At 41.7% G+C, this 15,879-nt stretch overlaps 1 protein-coding gene across 9 annotated transcripts in view; it reads right to left on the bottom strand.

The window, feature by feature from the left end:
• DYNC1I1 (dynein cytoplasmic 1 intermediate chain 1) overlaps nucleotides 1-15,879 on the bottom strand; it is a 193,895-nt gene that overhangs the window by 48,252 nt on the left and 129,764 nt on the right. For all 9 annotated transcript variants that reach the window (XM_055709572.1, XM_055709569.1, XM_055709575.1 and 6 more), the window contains one exon: nucleotides 2,631-2,777. In XM_055709572.1, coding sequence (XP_055565547.1) covers nucleotides 2,631-2,777 — 147 coding nt within the window. The remainder of the gene's footprint in view (nucleotides 1-2,630; nucleotides 2,778-15,879) is intronic.

Here is a 15,879-nt window from a genome sequence, read left to right as displayed (position 1 = left end):
GTGGGAGGAAGCTAAAGCAAGCAGCGGAGTATCTAGAGTATTTAGAGGGGAGGGAGAGAGCGAGCTGTGTCCTTCCAGCAGCACCTCAGCATGCCAGGTCTGGCTTTAATCAGGGCTACCAGCCATCAATTTCATGCACAATAAAACTCACGGCAGAAATGAAAAGACATAAGGAAAATGGATGAAAAAGACAACCAACCGTATGTAACAGAAAATCTAAACAGGCTCCTTCCTTTCAAAGGGTCGCTGCCAGCTTGCTTTTATTTATTTTGGAAATGAAATCATCATGCAAAAGGGTTTTGTCTTAATTAAAATTTCCTGTTGTCCCAAGTGCAGATGTGTGGTGGGTGTGAAAGGAAATTAGTGAATAAGCTGTGGGTAGAATTCTCTTTCCTGGTGAATCCAGGCGACAATCAGTGATACTAAACTTCAGGAAGGTTTAAGTCTGTGATAACAACATATTCTATCTGTTTCAAATAAACAAAGTGACAGAAAGAAAAGAGAAAAATCCTTTTTTCACATATGGTAGAAGTTCAAATTAAAAAAATTACTATTCAGCTCATGTATCTAGCAGTACATAAAGTAACATTGCTGCAGCAGTTGTCTTAATTTTTTTTTTTTCTTCTTGGCAGCTAGGATTCAAGCCAACTTTTTGCAACCAAGACTTTGTTTACAGTTTATGTGATTCCTATATATGAACATGAAGTAAGCGCTCTTTTATTGTAAAATCTGATTACTCCATAAAATATCGTGCCTCCTCATGTTAGGCTGTGTAAACAGTTATTTACACCAATCCATGACAGCACATAAAGTGCCCATCCACAACTGAAAGTCATTTATTTACATCTGTCAAAAGCAAAACATCATATTGCAGTAATAAAACTAGTTTAATATATAATTCCAGGAGGTACAATTTTGTCTTAAATGTTTTTTGAGTGTAAACACATTACGTCCCATTAATCTTTTCTTTTCCACTAGATTTTGAGTCCCAGTTGTTCAGTTTTCAGTGACAGCCAGCTTCTTGCCACTAGTTTTCTGGTCTGCTACATCTCTGAATTGCACTTCCAGGAGAGACTGGTTTTTTTCATGCAGATTCAACAACATTACTGGCGACAAAATGAGGGAAATGAAAAGGAATATTGAAGTTGCAACCCATGGCACAGATCATTGCATTATTATATCAACATTCATGATAGTGGAAATTTAGGGAACAATATTTGTACTGCCTGGCCCACTAAGTATGTCTGCGCACACCTGTCATTTTTTAATATAAGAGACTTGCCATCATAACACTGGCCCCGTGCTGAATCTTTTGCATTAATTGACGTGGCATGGCTTCCCTTTTAACTCCGGAGATTATGTTGTCACAGGTAACTAAAAGCTGAACCATGATCTGCAAATTCCAAAGATAAGAATCACAGAGCTGTAAAAGCTGGAGGTGCAAAAGACCTATCATTTTGTCTGATCCTTCGATCTGCTAGAACAAGATTATTATCTTATCTCTCAGAGTGTTTTGTGTAGTTCAGTTTCCTATGTTTCAGGAAATCTGCATTTTTCTGCATATGTATACCAAACCATTACATTTTTCTCTTCTTTCAGCCTGTATTTTCTTTTCTGCTTCCCACTAAGGAATGGTCCCAAGCTCACTCCCGAGATGAGATGTGTTTCCCATGCACAGAGTACACCTTCCAGCTCTTATGAAGAGGCTGCCTGAGCCCAGACTCTGGAAGAGGAGAACTCAAGAATGCACAGCATAGTGCAGGATGGACTGGAGGTCAGTGCCATAGCAGAGCGATGACACTTTAGGAAATCCAGGCTTGCCTCTTCCTCCAGCACGATATGAGTACTTTGCAATGTAGAGGAGTCTTCTACCACAGACATCATCTTTGTATCACAGAGAAATTATATTCCTTCTCAAGCATTTTGTGCTACTGCTCTGCATGTGTACCTCCCAGACACCACCAGAGCGCTGTGCCACCATCACTATATCTGCAGGTATCTGTGTGTGTCAGCAAAATGCTCTTCCAGATCATTATATTGAAACAAAATCACCCTCACTTTGCAAGCTCTGCCCTATGGCTCTGTCTGGAGTAGGAGACCATGACAGGCATTTATGTATTGCTCTGTTGGGAAACAGAAGTAAACTGCCCACTGTCTTCGAGGGCACCAGTGTCTACTTACAGGATGCCAGTGAGACCACCATAGGCGCCTAAGCTGGTTCAAAAGAGAAACTCCTGTGCAACAAGACAACAATAAATGACTCAAATTTCTTGCTGTGCTGGACTGACAAACACACAGTCCTTATAGGTGACCTGGCTCTCTTTACAGACAATGGACAGCAAAAGCCACAGTGCCACTGTGCGGGCAGAAAGGTGCCTCACTCCAGTGTCATAACTGATCCTGCCCTCTTCCTTGGAAAAGAAGATAATCTCTTGACCTGATCATACGAAATGCGGTAGTTAAGCACTTACAGGAGATAGTTGTATATCTCTCTTACCTATTTTTTTCCCTTCAAGGGCCACACTTGCTTTCATCTGTGTGGCAACCAGCATTGTAGACACAATTAGCCAGCTTCATTTCCCTGATGACCATTTCCTCTAAGGAAAGGAGGAGGTGTTTTTTATCCTTACCGTGTGAGCAGCAGCAGATAAGGGAGTTCTCTGAACTGGAGTGCGCCTGTGACTGCGATTATCCCACAAGACAATTTGGCCAGAGTATGTTCCACCAACAACCAGGTTTGGGTGAAAGCGGGCAAAACAGACAGACATCACGGAGGACTGGATTAAAACAGAGAAGAAGAGAGGCGTTACATGGTAAGTAATCTTCAAGTTTCTTTTTAAGGAAGCATATTGTAATTAGCATTTTGTATTTTTAGAATTCACTGTATGAGCTCTATTCATATTCCTTGCACACCAGTAATTCTGATAAAGTCAATAGGACACATGCAAAGAGCTAATTTTGACCCTAAGATATGTAGTTCCATTGGTCCTAGGGAAAATATGCACCATAGGATGAGTCTTAGCATGATGCTAAAAACCTGAAGATAGCCTCTCCGTGACAGTGATGGGAGAATGCTTAATATCATTTCCAAAAGTGAGAACTTCAAATAAACAGATGCCAACCCAACAGAGGTTGGTATCCTGGGCCATGATTTCCCATCAGGGAGAGCTTTTCCCCTACTGCTCCACTAGCTTTTAACTCTCAAACAATTTGAGGTGAGTTTGTGAGAGACCCTCCGTAGTTCACTTCAGGGTGTGCTGGCTTGACAGCATCAGCTGACAAGCCATGTCTCATTGCTGGGTCAATGACTGATTTCTCTGCTACAGAGAGGTCCTCTTCTAACAGCAGAGGGAATCACACTTTCCCTTACACTGTTTGAGCAGAAAAGTTTTTCCTTATTTTAATGACAGCTGCATTGCCTTTGTACGTTTTCTTCAGCTGGGGAAACTGAGGAGCCAGACTGGGTTAACGGTTACCCGGGCTATCTGATAGAGTGCCCCAGAAGCCAGTATGGAGAAGGGTATCTAACCCAACTACTGCCTTCCAGTCTCTTTAAAATAACATACATCTGAAGTCCTCAAGGGAACAGTCCCCAGAACCTTCATGTGCCAACAAGCTACAGCCAAGAGCAACAAGCTGTAACTCCTTCAAGTCCTCCATCCTCTTTCTAAGGAATCATTTCCCATTTTTAATATAATTGGTCCTGGATGTTATGTCTTGTTTTATGCAAATTGGAAAGCAAAAGCTACAGCATTCATATAATTTCCTGAAAATTCACATACTAATAAAGACAATTTGCAAACAGAAGCAAATGACATTTCTTCATGGGCAGTTTCAGTGATGCTTACAAGCCACAGAGCAAGACTTGAATTCCTGCAGCAGTTACAGTCAGAAACTTAAATTCGCTGTCAGTGGTCGCATTCTTAATTCATTTTCTGGCTGTTCCCAATGAATTTTGGTAACATCTTTGTTATAGTTTAATGACTGGATATTTTGAACTGGTGATGTTCCTATGTGTGAACCCATTCTACTCAATGACAAAGGGTTAACTAAATTACTGTATTTCAGTTGCATGAAAAGCATTGCAGACATTTAAGTGAACTTTGTTGAAATGGGAACACAGGAGCTGCCAAGCTGAACTAGACTTGATGTCTACCTAGCTGACGAGCCTGTCTCTGGCAGGAGTGGATGGACTTGTAAAAACTTTGACGAGGGCAGATGCATTGCCTTCTCTCCTTACTGCTCCTCATCCTGAATTCTAGTGGCTAGAGACTGGTTTAAACTCACACACCAGAGATATAAACCCCTTTCTGATAGGGCTAGAATGAATTACGATAACTCTTGATGTCTATAATGAGGTTAATAAGAATAAAGTGAAATGTGAAGTTTAAATATTTTTTACTGAATTCATGTGGCTGCCCGATATCTATTGTTTAAAGTGAGATTATATGCTAAATTATCTTAGTAGACATAGCATACAGCAGTATATTCAATACTGTTTTTTGATCTAATGAGATTGCCAAGACAATGAAATAAACTGCCACTGCCTTTTTTAATTCCTCATTCTCTCTGAATCCTCATGGCTGTTCACTTGACATCTTTGATCCCTTCTTGACTAAAGCTTTTGCATACATTTTTCCGATGATACATAGTCTAGTATCTAATGACTAGATGATTAGTATACGTAACTGCCATTCTAGTTCATATCTAAGTGCTTGAGCATAGTAATTACTCTACGGTCAGTTGAAATAACAAGTAGATTCCAAAAAACATATCCAAAGGACCTATTAGCTTTACAGGTAAGAAACCCCACCTCTGAGCAACAGGACTTTGGTACTGCTAAGAGGGGCTTAAAACTCAGCTACAATGCAGCTGCCATCCGGTTTCCACAGATCCCCCATGCGTTATAATTAAATCGACCCTACAGCACATGTTCTACATTTTATCTCTTTGTTTAATGGCTTCGTGAGTTGTTTTAATCAACCCCTTTCATTCCTTATAACTAAGATGACAGATATTCTTACATGAAGTGAAATAGCCAGATGATTTAAAAATAGTACAGCTCCACCACTGTGTACACCCCACAGCAGCTACAAGGCTCCACATGTATTTTAAGAAACCCCAATTCAAACAGTCATTCCACAACAAAGTTCTCAGTTTGTCTGAAACAAGCTTGGGAGACTCTGAAGCAGGCCAAAGAAGCCAAGTGGACAGCGTATTTTTAAATGTTGTGTTTTCATGGTTAGCGTGTTTGTGAATTCAGAATGCCAGAATACAGTTGAATGGTCAGGATATAAACTGCTAAAGTGTGTTTTTCATAAAGTTCAAAAATAACCTACAGACATGACATGGACTTAAGCCCTCTGTACTGCTCCTAGTTTTACGTATTGCTCCGAAGTAACTTGCATTCTTCCACTGATGAAATGTCCACATCCTTTTAATTATGTCTATATTATTTTTCTACTGAGGAAAAACTTCTGTCAAATATTAGAATTTAACAATTTAAGGACTCCGCTCCATGGCACTTAATATAATGATTACTTTCTTAAAGTTAATGGCAGTACTCAGATGAGTAAGGACTGTAAGATCTAGCCCATTCATTTAACAACTTTAAAAGCATTCATTTCTTAGCTGTAATGGGAGACACCAGCAGACAGGTCTCCAGTCTGTCTGAACAGCTCTGTGCTCACGGAAAGCAGCAGAAACCATTCCCTGTAAACCTCTTCTGCCTCCAGGCTGCCTCTTGTTTGCCAGCTGAAGCAGTCTTGCTCCTCTAAAACAGAGTTTTGCCACGGACTTCAAAGGGGGAGGAACCAGCCCATGGTCAGGTTTTAAAGTAACGACGTACCACTCTTTGTACCTCTACCACACCTTTCTAGGGAAATCTTATGGCACTTTCCAATAATGATGGTAAAGCTTCCCAGTTTTTCAGCTAGGCATGTTTTATATGCCTATGTAAGTGCTTAGTTACCCATTGCAGAGGACAGCAGCAGCTAGTTTCATAGTATATGGCAACACTGCATAAAGAAATGTAAGAGGGATCATGTCAGGAGGCAATTCCACGTGGACTTTAGTATCCACAGTATAAAAGCAGTGTTTAGAACAGGAGGTTTCCAGTGTTATCTTTTTATGGGTGTCACAGAGCATCCATGTCTGCAAGTTGCTGGGACCCACAGGAGACAGGCAAACCCCAGTGTTTGGTCACCGTCATTTCTCTGGATTGCTCTGTGCAGTGAATCATTTCATTATTCACTGCAGCTTAATGCTCTGGTGTTTTCTCCCTCTATGCAAATACAGTTTACTGGATTTAGCCTTCTCTGTCTCTCCTTAGCTTCCTCAGCAACGCTACCAAAGTATTTCTGGTACTTCTGGCTTTGCGATCTTCCACCTAGATTTCCTACTCCTGGTGGGTGCCACCACACTGGTTCTGCTGCCTCATCCCCCACGTGTGCTCTGCCTTGTCCGCAGAGGTGAGCAACCTTCAAAGGGCCAGACGAGCCAGTCTGAATTAGATCCAGGCGGGAGCACTGCCCAGGCAAAAGGGAGAGCCAGGCCCAGGCTGGCAAACCTGAGACTTTTGCCTGGCAAGTGGGCAATCCCGCGCCCCGAATGCTAAAGCTTCCATGCCTGGCTGTTACGAGCACTGCACTGAAAACATAATTAAGAAACAAAGCATGAAGCGCCTGTGCTCTTGCATGGTGAGAAGAGGGCCGGCCAGGAGTGCAGGTGCTGCCCAGTGCCCAGAGAGGCCCGCAGCCGGCGGGACGGAGGCAGCGTGCCCGGCCCCTGCTCTGGCAGCTGTCAGGCTGCCTCGGCCTGCACGGAGTGGGGGGCTACAAGGGCGATGGGGGGGCCTTTGCTTGGCTGCCTCTGCCTCCTCCCGCCCTCCCTGCTGATGCGCTTGATTCAAACAAGCCCCAGACCCTCTTCAAGTGGCTGGCAGCACTGGTTTTTATTTTAGAAACTTAATCCAGCCCAGATTTGGGTTAATGATGGCGTACCCCTTCAACCACAGATACACATGCTCGGGACAGAAAGTCATTTAGATTCTCCTTGCTGAGAAGCCTAACCTCAGTACCCACATCTGATGTGTGTAAGGCCCCAGAGCCTCAGCTGTCTGTGCTCATGTCTGTAGATTCGGATGGCACTCTGCCCAGCCACCAGTTGAACAAGTTCACAAAGACCTGGGTGCTAAACAATGATGACTTTCAATAGGCAACGACTACTGCATTCAGCGAGACCTCTTCTGCAGGAAACCACCCCCGTAGGCAGTGCTGCCATACTGGTGCCATATGCCTACACTTGACACCAGATGGATCTCAAAACAATACTTTGTCAGTGGGAATAAGCGATCTGAGGAGTTCACAGGCGTTTCTAGACTCCAGAATACTGGGATATATTGCAGCAGGCACTCAGGAAACTCCTGGGTAGATTTTCTAGCTGAGCAAACATGTGGAAAAAGCACTGCAGTCAGTGTGCCATGCTACTATAGGTCAGCTAACACAGACAGCAGTGGGCAATAAAATTAACTGCAGCTGAGTTGAAGAGGCAGATCCTATTCCTTATTTGAGCGAATTGGCTTAGAGGGACTGAGACCAGAGGGACAATGCTGTGGTTCTGCCACTTAGCTACAACCATGAAAAGGCGCCAAACTTTATCCATAGGAACTAAAGTCTAGGGACCAGACCTCTGATTGCCTATGCTTGCAGTCCTGAGGAATAAATAAATAAAGACAGAGGCCAAAAGTACATGTGCAATTTACTCATAGCCTTTTGCTCTCACTCCTGCTCATCAAGAACAGTATCTAGAGAGTCTAAGCACTCCCAGTCAGAAGACCGTCTCCTCATGCTTGCCTTGCTACACACACTTACACGTGACCCCAGAACAGATATGGATGATATACCTCAACTGCAAAGATTGGATTAAAATCATAATCTAGAAACAAAACAGCAACTGAGTTACTAAATAAAGCCCTTTTTTTCCTGCCAGTCCGACGGAGCATCAGCATGGAAAGTAGTGGTATCAGATCTGAACACTGGTTTGTCTGGTTTAGTGCTCTATTACATCCTTTTTGCAATACAAAAGAAAGCGTGAGATAGATACCTTGGAAGAGGCAATTCTAGGGTGACTTTGCCCTGGCTAGTGAGATACCTGGATTTGTACACTGAAATAGAGACTATGTTCCTTCTAAGAGTCTTGGTTTTTTTGAGTACCAGCTATTATGAAATCTGGATATTTGTGTTTCACATAAATGTCTAAGTAGAATTAATAGTAATAAGCAAACAGGATAGCAACAGACTTACAACTGTTTTTCCCAACTACATTTGAAAAGGTACCTAAAACATGATTTATGTGTATGGAAACCTTTACCTAAGAGGTTAACTCTTAATTCTAAAAGCTTTAAATGCCAGGACTTCTGTATTGCTCCCCCCAACTCTCTTCCTATTCAACTACAAAATAACAAAATAACATCTGAAAGATTTTGTGCTAGAGATTATTTGTGGCACCATAAAAAATTCATCTTCTACTAAAAATAAAATAAAAGCAGTTGACATCCTTCACATATTTAAAAAAATAAATAAAACCAAACAAACACTTCTTCAAACCAAATGTCAGAATCCTGTTTAATTAAAAAAAGGAAGTTTATACTTGGTTATGGTGTGTGTTGACATCTACCTCTTTGATTTCCAATAGTATGGCCTGGAAAGAACAGATTGCTTTATTCAAGAGAAAGAAAGGAGGGAGGGGGGCTCAGTGTGACAGGAAAGAGTGTAGGCTCTATTAACTTCAGTGCTTGTTAAAACATGAAGGATTAATGGTAGAAAGGGAGGGAAGAATTGTGAATGTCTCCAGTTTAGGATCTTCAAAAATGTTTGGGGATTTTAAGAATGTCTCACCCGACCACATGAAAGCTGCACAGAGAGACTCAGCCACACGACTGCTCTAAATCCAAAGCTGGTATTGCTCCACTTATACCATCAAACCAATGGAGCTAAAATGCAGCCACAAATTAAATTTAATTTTATTGAAAAAGTACTAAGTCCTTAAAAAGAAGGAAAAGAGTATGTCAGGAAATGCAGCTCTTTCTTAGCCAAGTTTAGAGGGTAGGTAACTGACATACAACCTCAGTGTTAACAACCAAGCATTGCAGCAGAATCAGAAAGGCAATATCCAGCCTCATGCCTTTGTTTTAAGCAGGTAAGAAAGCTGAAGCTCTCTGCTTTCATCTCTGTAACTCTGTAACTGCAGGTTCAGCCTGTGTAACTACAAGACCTAAATAATTGGAACAAAGTCCGCAAGCTGCCTTGCCAAAAGGGAATCTGCACTTCAGCCCTTTTGAAAAGTGCATTTGGTGATATTATTTATTCAGTGGTGGTGTGATGACTCAGAAAAGCAACAAAACTGCTTGCTGTATTGCAAAAGCAGATAAACATGATACTTCTCAAGTGCCATACGGGGAGATCCTGCCTGCCTTTATCCATGATGCAACAACCGATCAATTTGGTAACCTTGAATTACTACACATACATTCAAGCCTAAGAATACAGCCTTTGCTGGACATCATACTTTCTTTGTTAGACTGATGATGAGAGAATTAAAGCCTGGAGAAATAAGGAGAAATTTCATAACAACAGCACATCAAGTTTTCTTTCCACCTAACTGCTTATGTGCTAAGTACCTGAATTGGCCTGTTTTCTCTGATTAGAACCTGGCTGCTTGTCAAATTGCTGGGTCAAATCCATCAAATCCTTAATGTCTGCATGCCTGCATGTTGGAAAAGCAAACACTTCCTTGGTTTGTCTGTTTTATTTAGATCATGATACTCTAACAGTTATACAAGAGCACTCTTAATAGTTTTGAATAAATTATTCACAAGCCTGAAGTGATGGGTCTGCACTGCCGCTGCAGACCTGGAGCCTTAGGGCATATGCCTGCGGATGGGACACAGAGACCTCTGCCATCCCCACTCATGCCACAGGCTTGCCAGAACTTGGAGCACATGGTAAGTGTCAGCTTGAGCATGGCATTCTGCCACTCCACTTGCATGCAGCTCAGTAGTTTCAGCACAGCATGAGCCAAAGGCTTCTGGACCAGAGCTGCTATACATGCAGCCAGCTCAGGGCATGGGTAATGGTGTCCCTGCCCACCACCCCCTATAGCTATAGCTGCAAGTTCTTTGGGACAGAAATTGCTTTGTTACAATGGGTTTGTTAACAAATTCCTTTCAAAGGCATCCCAGTCTGGTGAAGGCCTCTAGAACTGATCAAATAATAACATTACATGAAAAACTTGCTTGGTGTAGTGGTCAGAAATGCCAATAGGTAAGAAGCAGTTCTTAAACTGAAGAGTGTTCAGTGGCTTTCTAAAAATACGAGGCTGGTGGCAGAATGTCCTTATCAACTACCACAAATCCTCTAGAAGTCAGTCATCACCTACATGGTACATGACAAAACAGAAGTTGACTGGTGTGTTTCTACTGATGCTTTTGATTCTGTTAACTAGTGGTTGCTGTTTTCATACACAGAAATGCCAAGGAGATTTTGGAAGTTAAAATCTTTGGTGAATTGCAGCTGAATAATTCTAGCAATGAAACCTCCTTAAAGTTCTGCACACATTTATATTTAGTCACTAACTTCTGTTTTAAAAAGCATTTCAGACACAAAAGGTGTCTATCCACACACCAGCTGGCTGGTGAGACAAAGGTATTTAGGTGTTGCTAAGGGCACTGGCAAATCCCATTGCCTGCCTTTCTCTTCATCTTCAGACACCTAACCACATTTGTAAATCTAGCTCAAAATCATTGGAACATAAGTTAATGTTTTAACAGTTTGGGTCTGCCAGCAGCCAAAATTCAGATTCAGCAACAATAAATTCCCACCTGTATTTCATTGCTAATTCAGGGCAAGATGGGAGTCTTCTATTTTGAGCTTGCACACTGTTTGCTGTGGGGAATGTATATAGTTTTCCTTTCAACAGCAAATAGTATCAGGTTGCAATTGTCACTCCTCTTTTTTTTTTTTTTTTTTTTTTTTTTTTTTGTCAGAGAAGGGTTTAGTGAACTGGATTTCTAATATTAAAGGGCTCTTTAACACAGATAGCTACCCCAAATAAAGCACCTTAACTAAACCACAACCTCCGTCTGGCTGTATTGTGACCACCCTCTCGTGGAAGTGGTCATGCAATCTGCATGTTAGCTTAGTTGTGTTTGGGTTTCATCTGGGCTCAGAAAATCAGTACGATAAGTTGCAATGATCAGTCTACAGTAATTCCTGAAGGGACAATAACCGAAGAAAACCAAAAGATTTTACATTCAACTTTTCAGCTCCATTGAGATGCTTCATTCTCCATTCCCTACAGAGACTAAAGAAGTATGCTTAAGGACACAGTCTTTAGACAATTTTAGGGACAGTTTAATTAAGACACCAAAAATTGCTGTAGCAAATACCGCTAATGTTATGCACTAAGTCTTGAAAACTATACCCTATGTATGATCAGCTGTGTATATATTAAATCTACAGTAACTACACGCTGATAATCTAATAAAGAATGAAAAATGATGCTTCCCTAATCCTTTTCTTTCTCTTTAGCACTCATTTTGGTGAGCAGGGCAGAGATTGCAGCATTCAGTGCCAGAATGTCCTGAAAAATATAGAGTATTTAGTGTAGGACAAGTTTTCAAAAGTCATCTTCATCTGCATAGCCTTAAAGCACTGATTACATTTCCATGCATTATTATCCATGCACGTGGATGGCAGAATAGAGAGTCCATAGTGAAACAAAAGAGGAAAAGTTCAATTTATACTGTTTTGGTCAATATAGTCATCACTATATCTCTCTGCATTCCTACAGGTTTTTTTAGGGGGGAGAATAGTTCAAGCACTGCAAAATGAAATATAGATCTTGAGAAGCACATACTCAAAACACCACACAAAATAAAGCCGTCTCTAAGCGTTGCAGTTAGACAACTCCAGGCAAAAGCATCTACGAAGGTAAAGCCACTTCTTCTATCTAGCAAACGCCTGGGGAATGTGGCTGGGAGTGACAAGTCCATGAGTTCTGGTCACTTTGCCTGAATTACTTCTGCATCTTCTCTAATATTATCTAATATTAAATACAGATATAGTCTTCGCAGCTCAGCCCCACACTCACAAAGTGCCCCAGCCACTGGTCTAAGGACTTAAGCTTCTTGTTGCTGCACACCTCTTCTCCAGGCAGTCTGCTTTCTGCTGGAACCACAACCTGGACTAGAGCAAGGCTCAAGCACCCCTGTCCAGGGTGGTTCTTATCTAGCACCATGCAAAAGCAGAAGAGATCCCCCAGAGATTGACACACAGTCTGGGCTTGCCTGGTATCTTGGTGTCCTGGACTCTTCTCCTCACAGAGAAAGCACAAGAGATGATCACTTGACGGCAAGTTATGGAAATATTTGAGCACACAGAGATAGCAAATTCCAGACTTGGAGAACAGGAATAGAGACACGAGTTGTTCTTGAGCTGTGATGGTAGCTTGGTGGTTTCTATGGCAGCAGTTTCCCAAACCACACATTTGATCAATCAAACTATGTGAAGCCACAAATGAATTAGAAGCCAGTACAGATGCTGCAGGAACAATTATCTACAACTCAGCCTGTGAAATTTCACATAGTAGTCACAGCGGCTTATAAGAGAGCTGCAGCTAAATCTCAAGTGTAGCACTCAGTCCAAACCCCTCAGTAAATGCACAGGCCATGAGAACCCAGGCACGGTCAGAAGATCAGACCAAGACCACTTTAAAGCCCCAGCTGCAGAAAGAACTTATTTGTGTACTTAACTCTATCTTTTCTCAAAAGTCCATGATCTTAATTGTAGTTAATTCTTCTAAGTTCTCCATGACTTCAGCTTCAGTGACTGAAAAGCCTCCTCATAGCCAAGCAAATTGGTAAGTGCTTTCCTAAACAGTCGATTTCTTGATTCAGGACTTCTGAGAGCCAGTGACCTCCTTTCAGGAAGGAAAGAAGGATGCCCTGACGTTCAGCTGGTCCTGGGAATTAAAAGCAGTCACAGCCCAGCCGACTTCTGCATAACCTCAGAGACAGGGGAGGGAAAAGGACTATGAAATGTCAGATAGACTCACAAAATTGCCAAGTTTGGGAGGCACATCTAGAGATTGTCTAGTCCAAACCCTTGCTCGGAGCAGGGTCAGCTGGAGCAGATTGCTCATGACTGTGTGTAGTTGGGTTTTGAGTATCTCCATGGATGGAGACCCCATGACCTCTCTGGGCAACTTGTGCCAGTAGTCAGTCACCCTCACAGTAAGAGAGTTTTTTCTTATGTTTATTAACTGTAATTTCCTGTATTTTAGTTTATGCTCATTGCCTCTTGTTCTGTCACTGGGTGCCACTGAGAAGAGCCTGGCTCCATCCTCTTTACTCCCCATCAGATATTTATACACATTGATAAGATCCCCCTGAGCCTTCTCCAGGCTCCCAGCTCTCTCAGCCTTGTATCAGAGATGATCTGGTTCCTAAATGATCTTAAGAGGCTCTTTGCTGGACTTGCTCCAGCATGTCCAGTATGCTCTCTTAGACTGGGGAGCCCAGAACTTAATGAATCTCTATGTACTGGACCCCTCTTTAGGTATCAGACCCTACAAGTCTTTGAATGGAGCTCTGCCTGCTCCAGGAGATAGGTCACTTGGTTTTCCAAGTTAAGGATAGGGAGCAAAGGGACAACAGTATATCTTATTTTACTTGTTTCTGAGCAATTGGCATTTTGTACTCTGTAGTCTGTGTCACTTGGGTAAACTTCTATCAGTTCACTGTCAAAATAATTACAGTAATATTTTCTTATCTTTTTGATTTAATTGTAGCTTCTAGTGAAGACTGACAGGCTATTATATTTGCCCAAATCCATCACCTTCACTGTTGTATCATTTATAAGTAGTGTCACTACATAATTGGAAATAATTGAAAATTAATTAAACATTGCACATAGATACGAGGATTGAGAGACTGAGTGGCACAGATAAACAGCTATCTAGTGGAAATGCAGAAGATACCACAGGCAAGTCTGTATTTAAGAATAAGGGCAGAAACACTAGTTAGCTTTGCACTGTTCACGTCTCCTACAGTAAATTACTGTGCAAATTCTGACATGCGTAGCCTGGCTCTGCACTCACAGAGCATGAAGGAGCAGCTAAGGCCATGCAGGAATAGATGGCTATGTCCCATTACAGACCCAATTTTTAAACCCACTTTCTCCAAACAAACCTTGGTTTCCTGAAATTCCACATCCTGCTTTCCTCACCTGCAAGGTTCTGCTATTTTTTTCATGAATAGTCTTGTAGAGGAGGAAGGAGGGAGATAAGCGTTTTCCCATTCTCAGGATCAAAGTCTTAGTTACAATAAAGCAGCATAGTTATGCCAGCTTACATTTACCAACTCCTGGAGTAACAGAGGACTACATCTTGGTCAAAAACCAGCTTGCCTGGGTCATCCATCTCACCAGTGATGGGACATTCTATCATGCATTGCTATCCTGCCAGGAAGAATGGATTTACCCCAGACAACTCCTGGCAAACAACAATTATGCACAACTCCTATACATTGTTAACTCAGTCCAAACTGGGCTTAGTCTATCTACTTACAGATGTAAACATGAGACAGCAAATGTTGAGCATGTTCTGCACCCCATGAAATGACTGGTGATTCAGTGTATGTTCATGAGCAGTATGGAGGTGGAGTGCAATCAATATTTATCTTAGCCACAAAAATACTGAACGTTGTTATAAGAGCAATCGGAATGAATTAATCGTAGATCCTAATGCACCCTGGCACATTTTGTTGTAGAGATAATGAAAACACGCTGATCTCTCTGATATGAGATGTATAAGTTTTTAAAAGCATGTTGCTTCCTGCACATAGGACATTTGCTTGTCAACTCATGCTAAAATAAATGTACTTCAGCTTTTCTTCTCTGATACTTTTAATGATAAAGGCAATCCTGTTTTAATAAAAGTTCACCAGACAGATCTGCTTTGTGAAAGTTAAACCTATGTGATTTGTCACAATTCGTATTCTGTTATTATGGCTATATAATGGATTGCGAAATTTTTGCAAACCACTAGAAATTACTTCATATGGACACTTATTACTAACAAAGGCTCTCTTCTTATAATCAGCATTATAGTGACAGCAGATACGATACCATTATGTGGAGTAGAGCTTGTACAATAAGAATCACTGGGCAGTCTCTGAGGGCACTGATAGAGACTCCCCTTTTTGCAGCTTTCCAGAAGACTCTGCCCCACATGAAGCATCTTCCAAGGATAATATCGGTATCTCAGCCAGTCAGCACATGCTTCTGCTTTCCCGTTGTGGGAAGCAGGGAGCGTTAATCATCGTTAAATCAATGTTGCTGGTATACAAAAGTTCTTTTCAGGGAAGTACTTGTCAGTCATCCAGCCGTGGGGGCAGAGGGCGGAAAACTGTTGATTTTAGACCTTAGGCAGAGGACAGTTGTATCCCAGGCTGTAATGATGGATTCCTCGGTTTCTGGGGCTTTTTACAGCACTTTAGAAGAGTAACTGTTTTATATTTTGTGCCAGGTAATACAGAAAGAGGCTTCACTCCTCACATAGAGCTCCCACAGAGACAAAAATCATGAGGTGAAACAATTTTCTCGAATTTGGACCAAATGCACTCTCCATTGCGAGTAGCTTGCACAGAGAACAGTTACATAACCCAAACAGAAAAGTCATGCCTATGGCTGTTTATCCATCATTTGCAGTGTAGCTAGGGAATTCCATGGTATTTTATATCCTTTATGGAAATAAATTCTATGGAAGGATCCCAGTGACTTATTGATTTCACATCTGATCCTGCATTTCTTGTTCACCCCA

This window comes from Falco cherrug, chromosome 4 (assembly GCF_023634085.1).
Source record: "Falco cherrug isolate bFalChe1 chromosome 4, bFalChe1.pri, whole genome shotgun sequence".
Lineage (NCBI taxonomy): Eukaryota > Metazoa > Chordata > Aves > Falconiformes > Falconidae > Falco > Falco cherrug.
The sequence above is the reverse complement of the archived record's forward strand: the minus strand, read 5'-3'. Positions and strand labels throughout refer to the sequence as shown.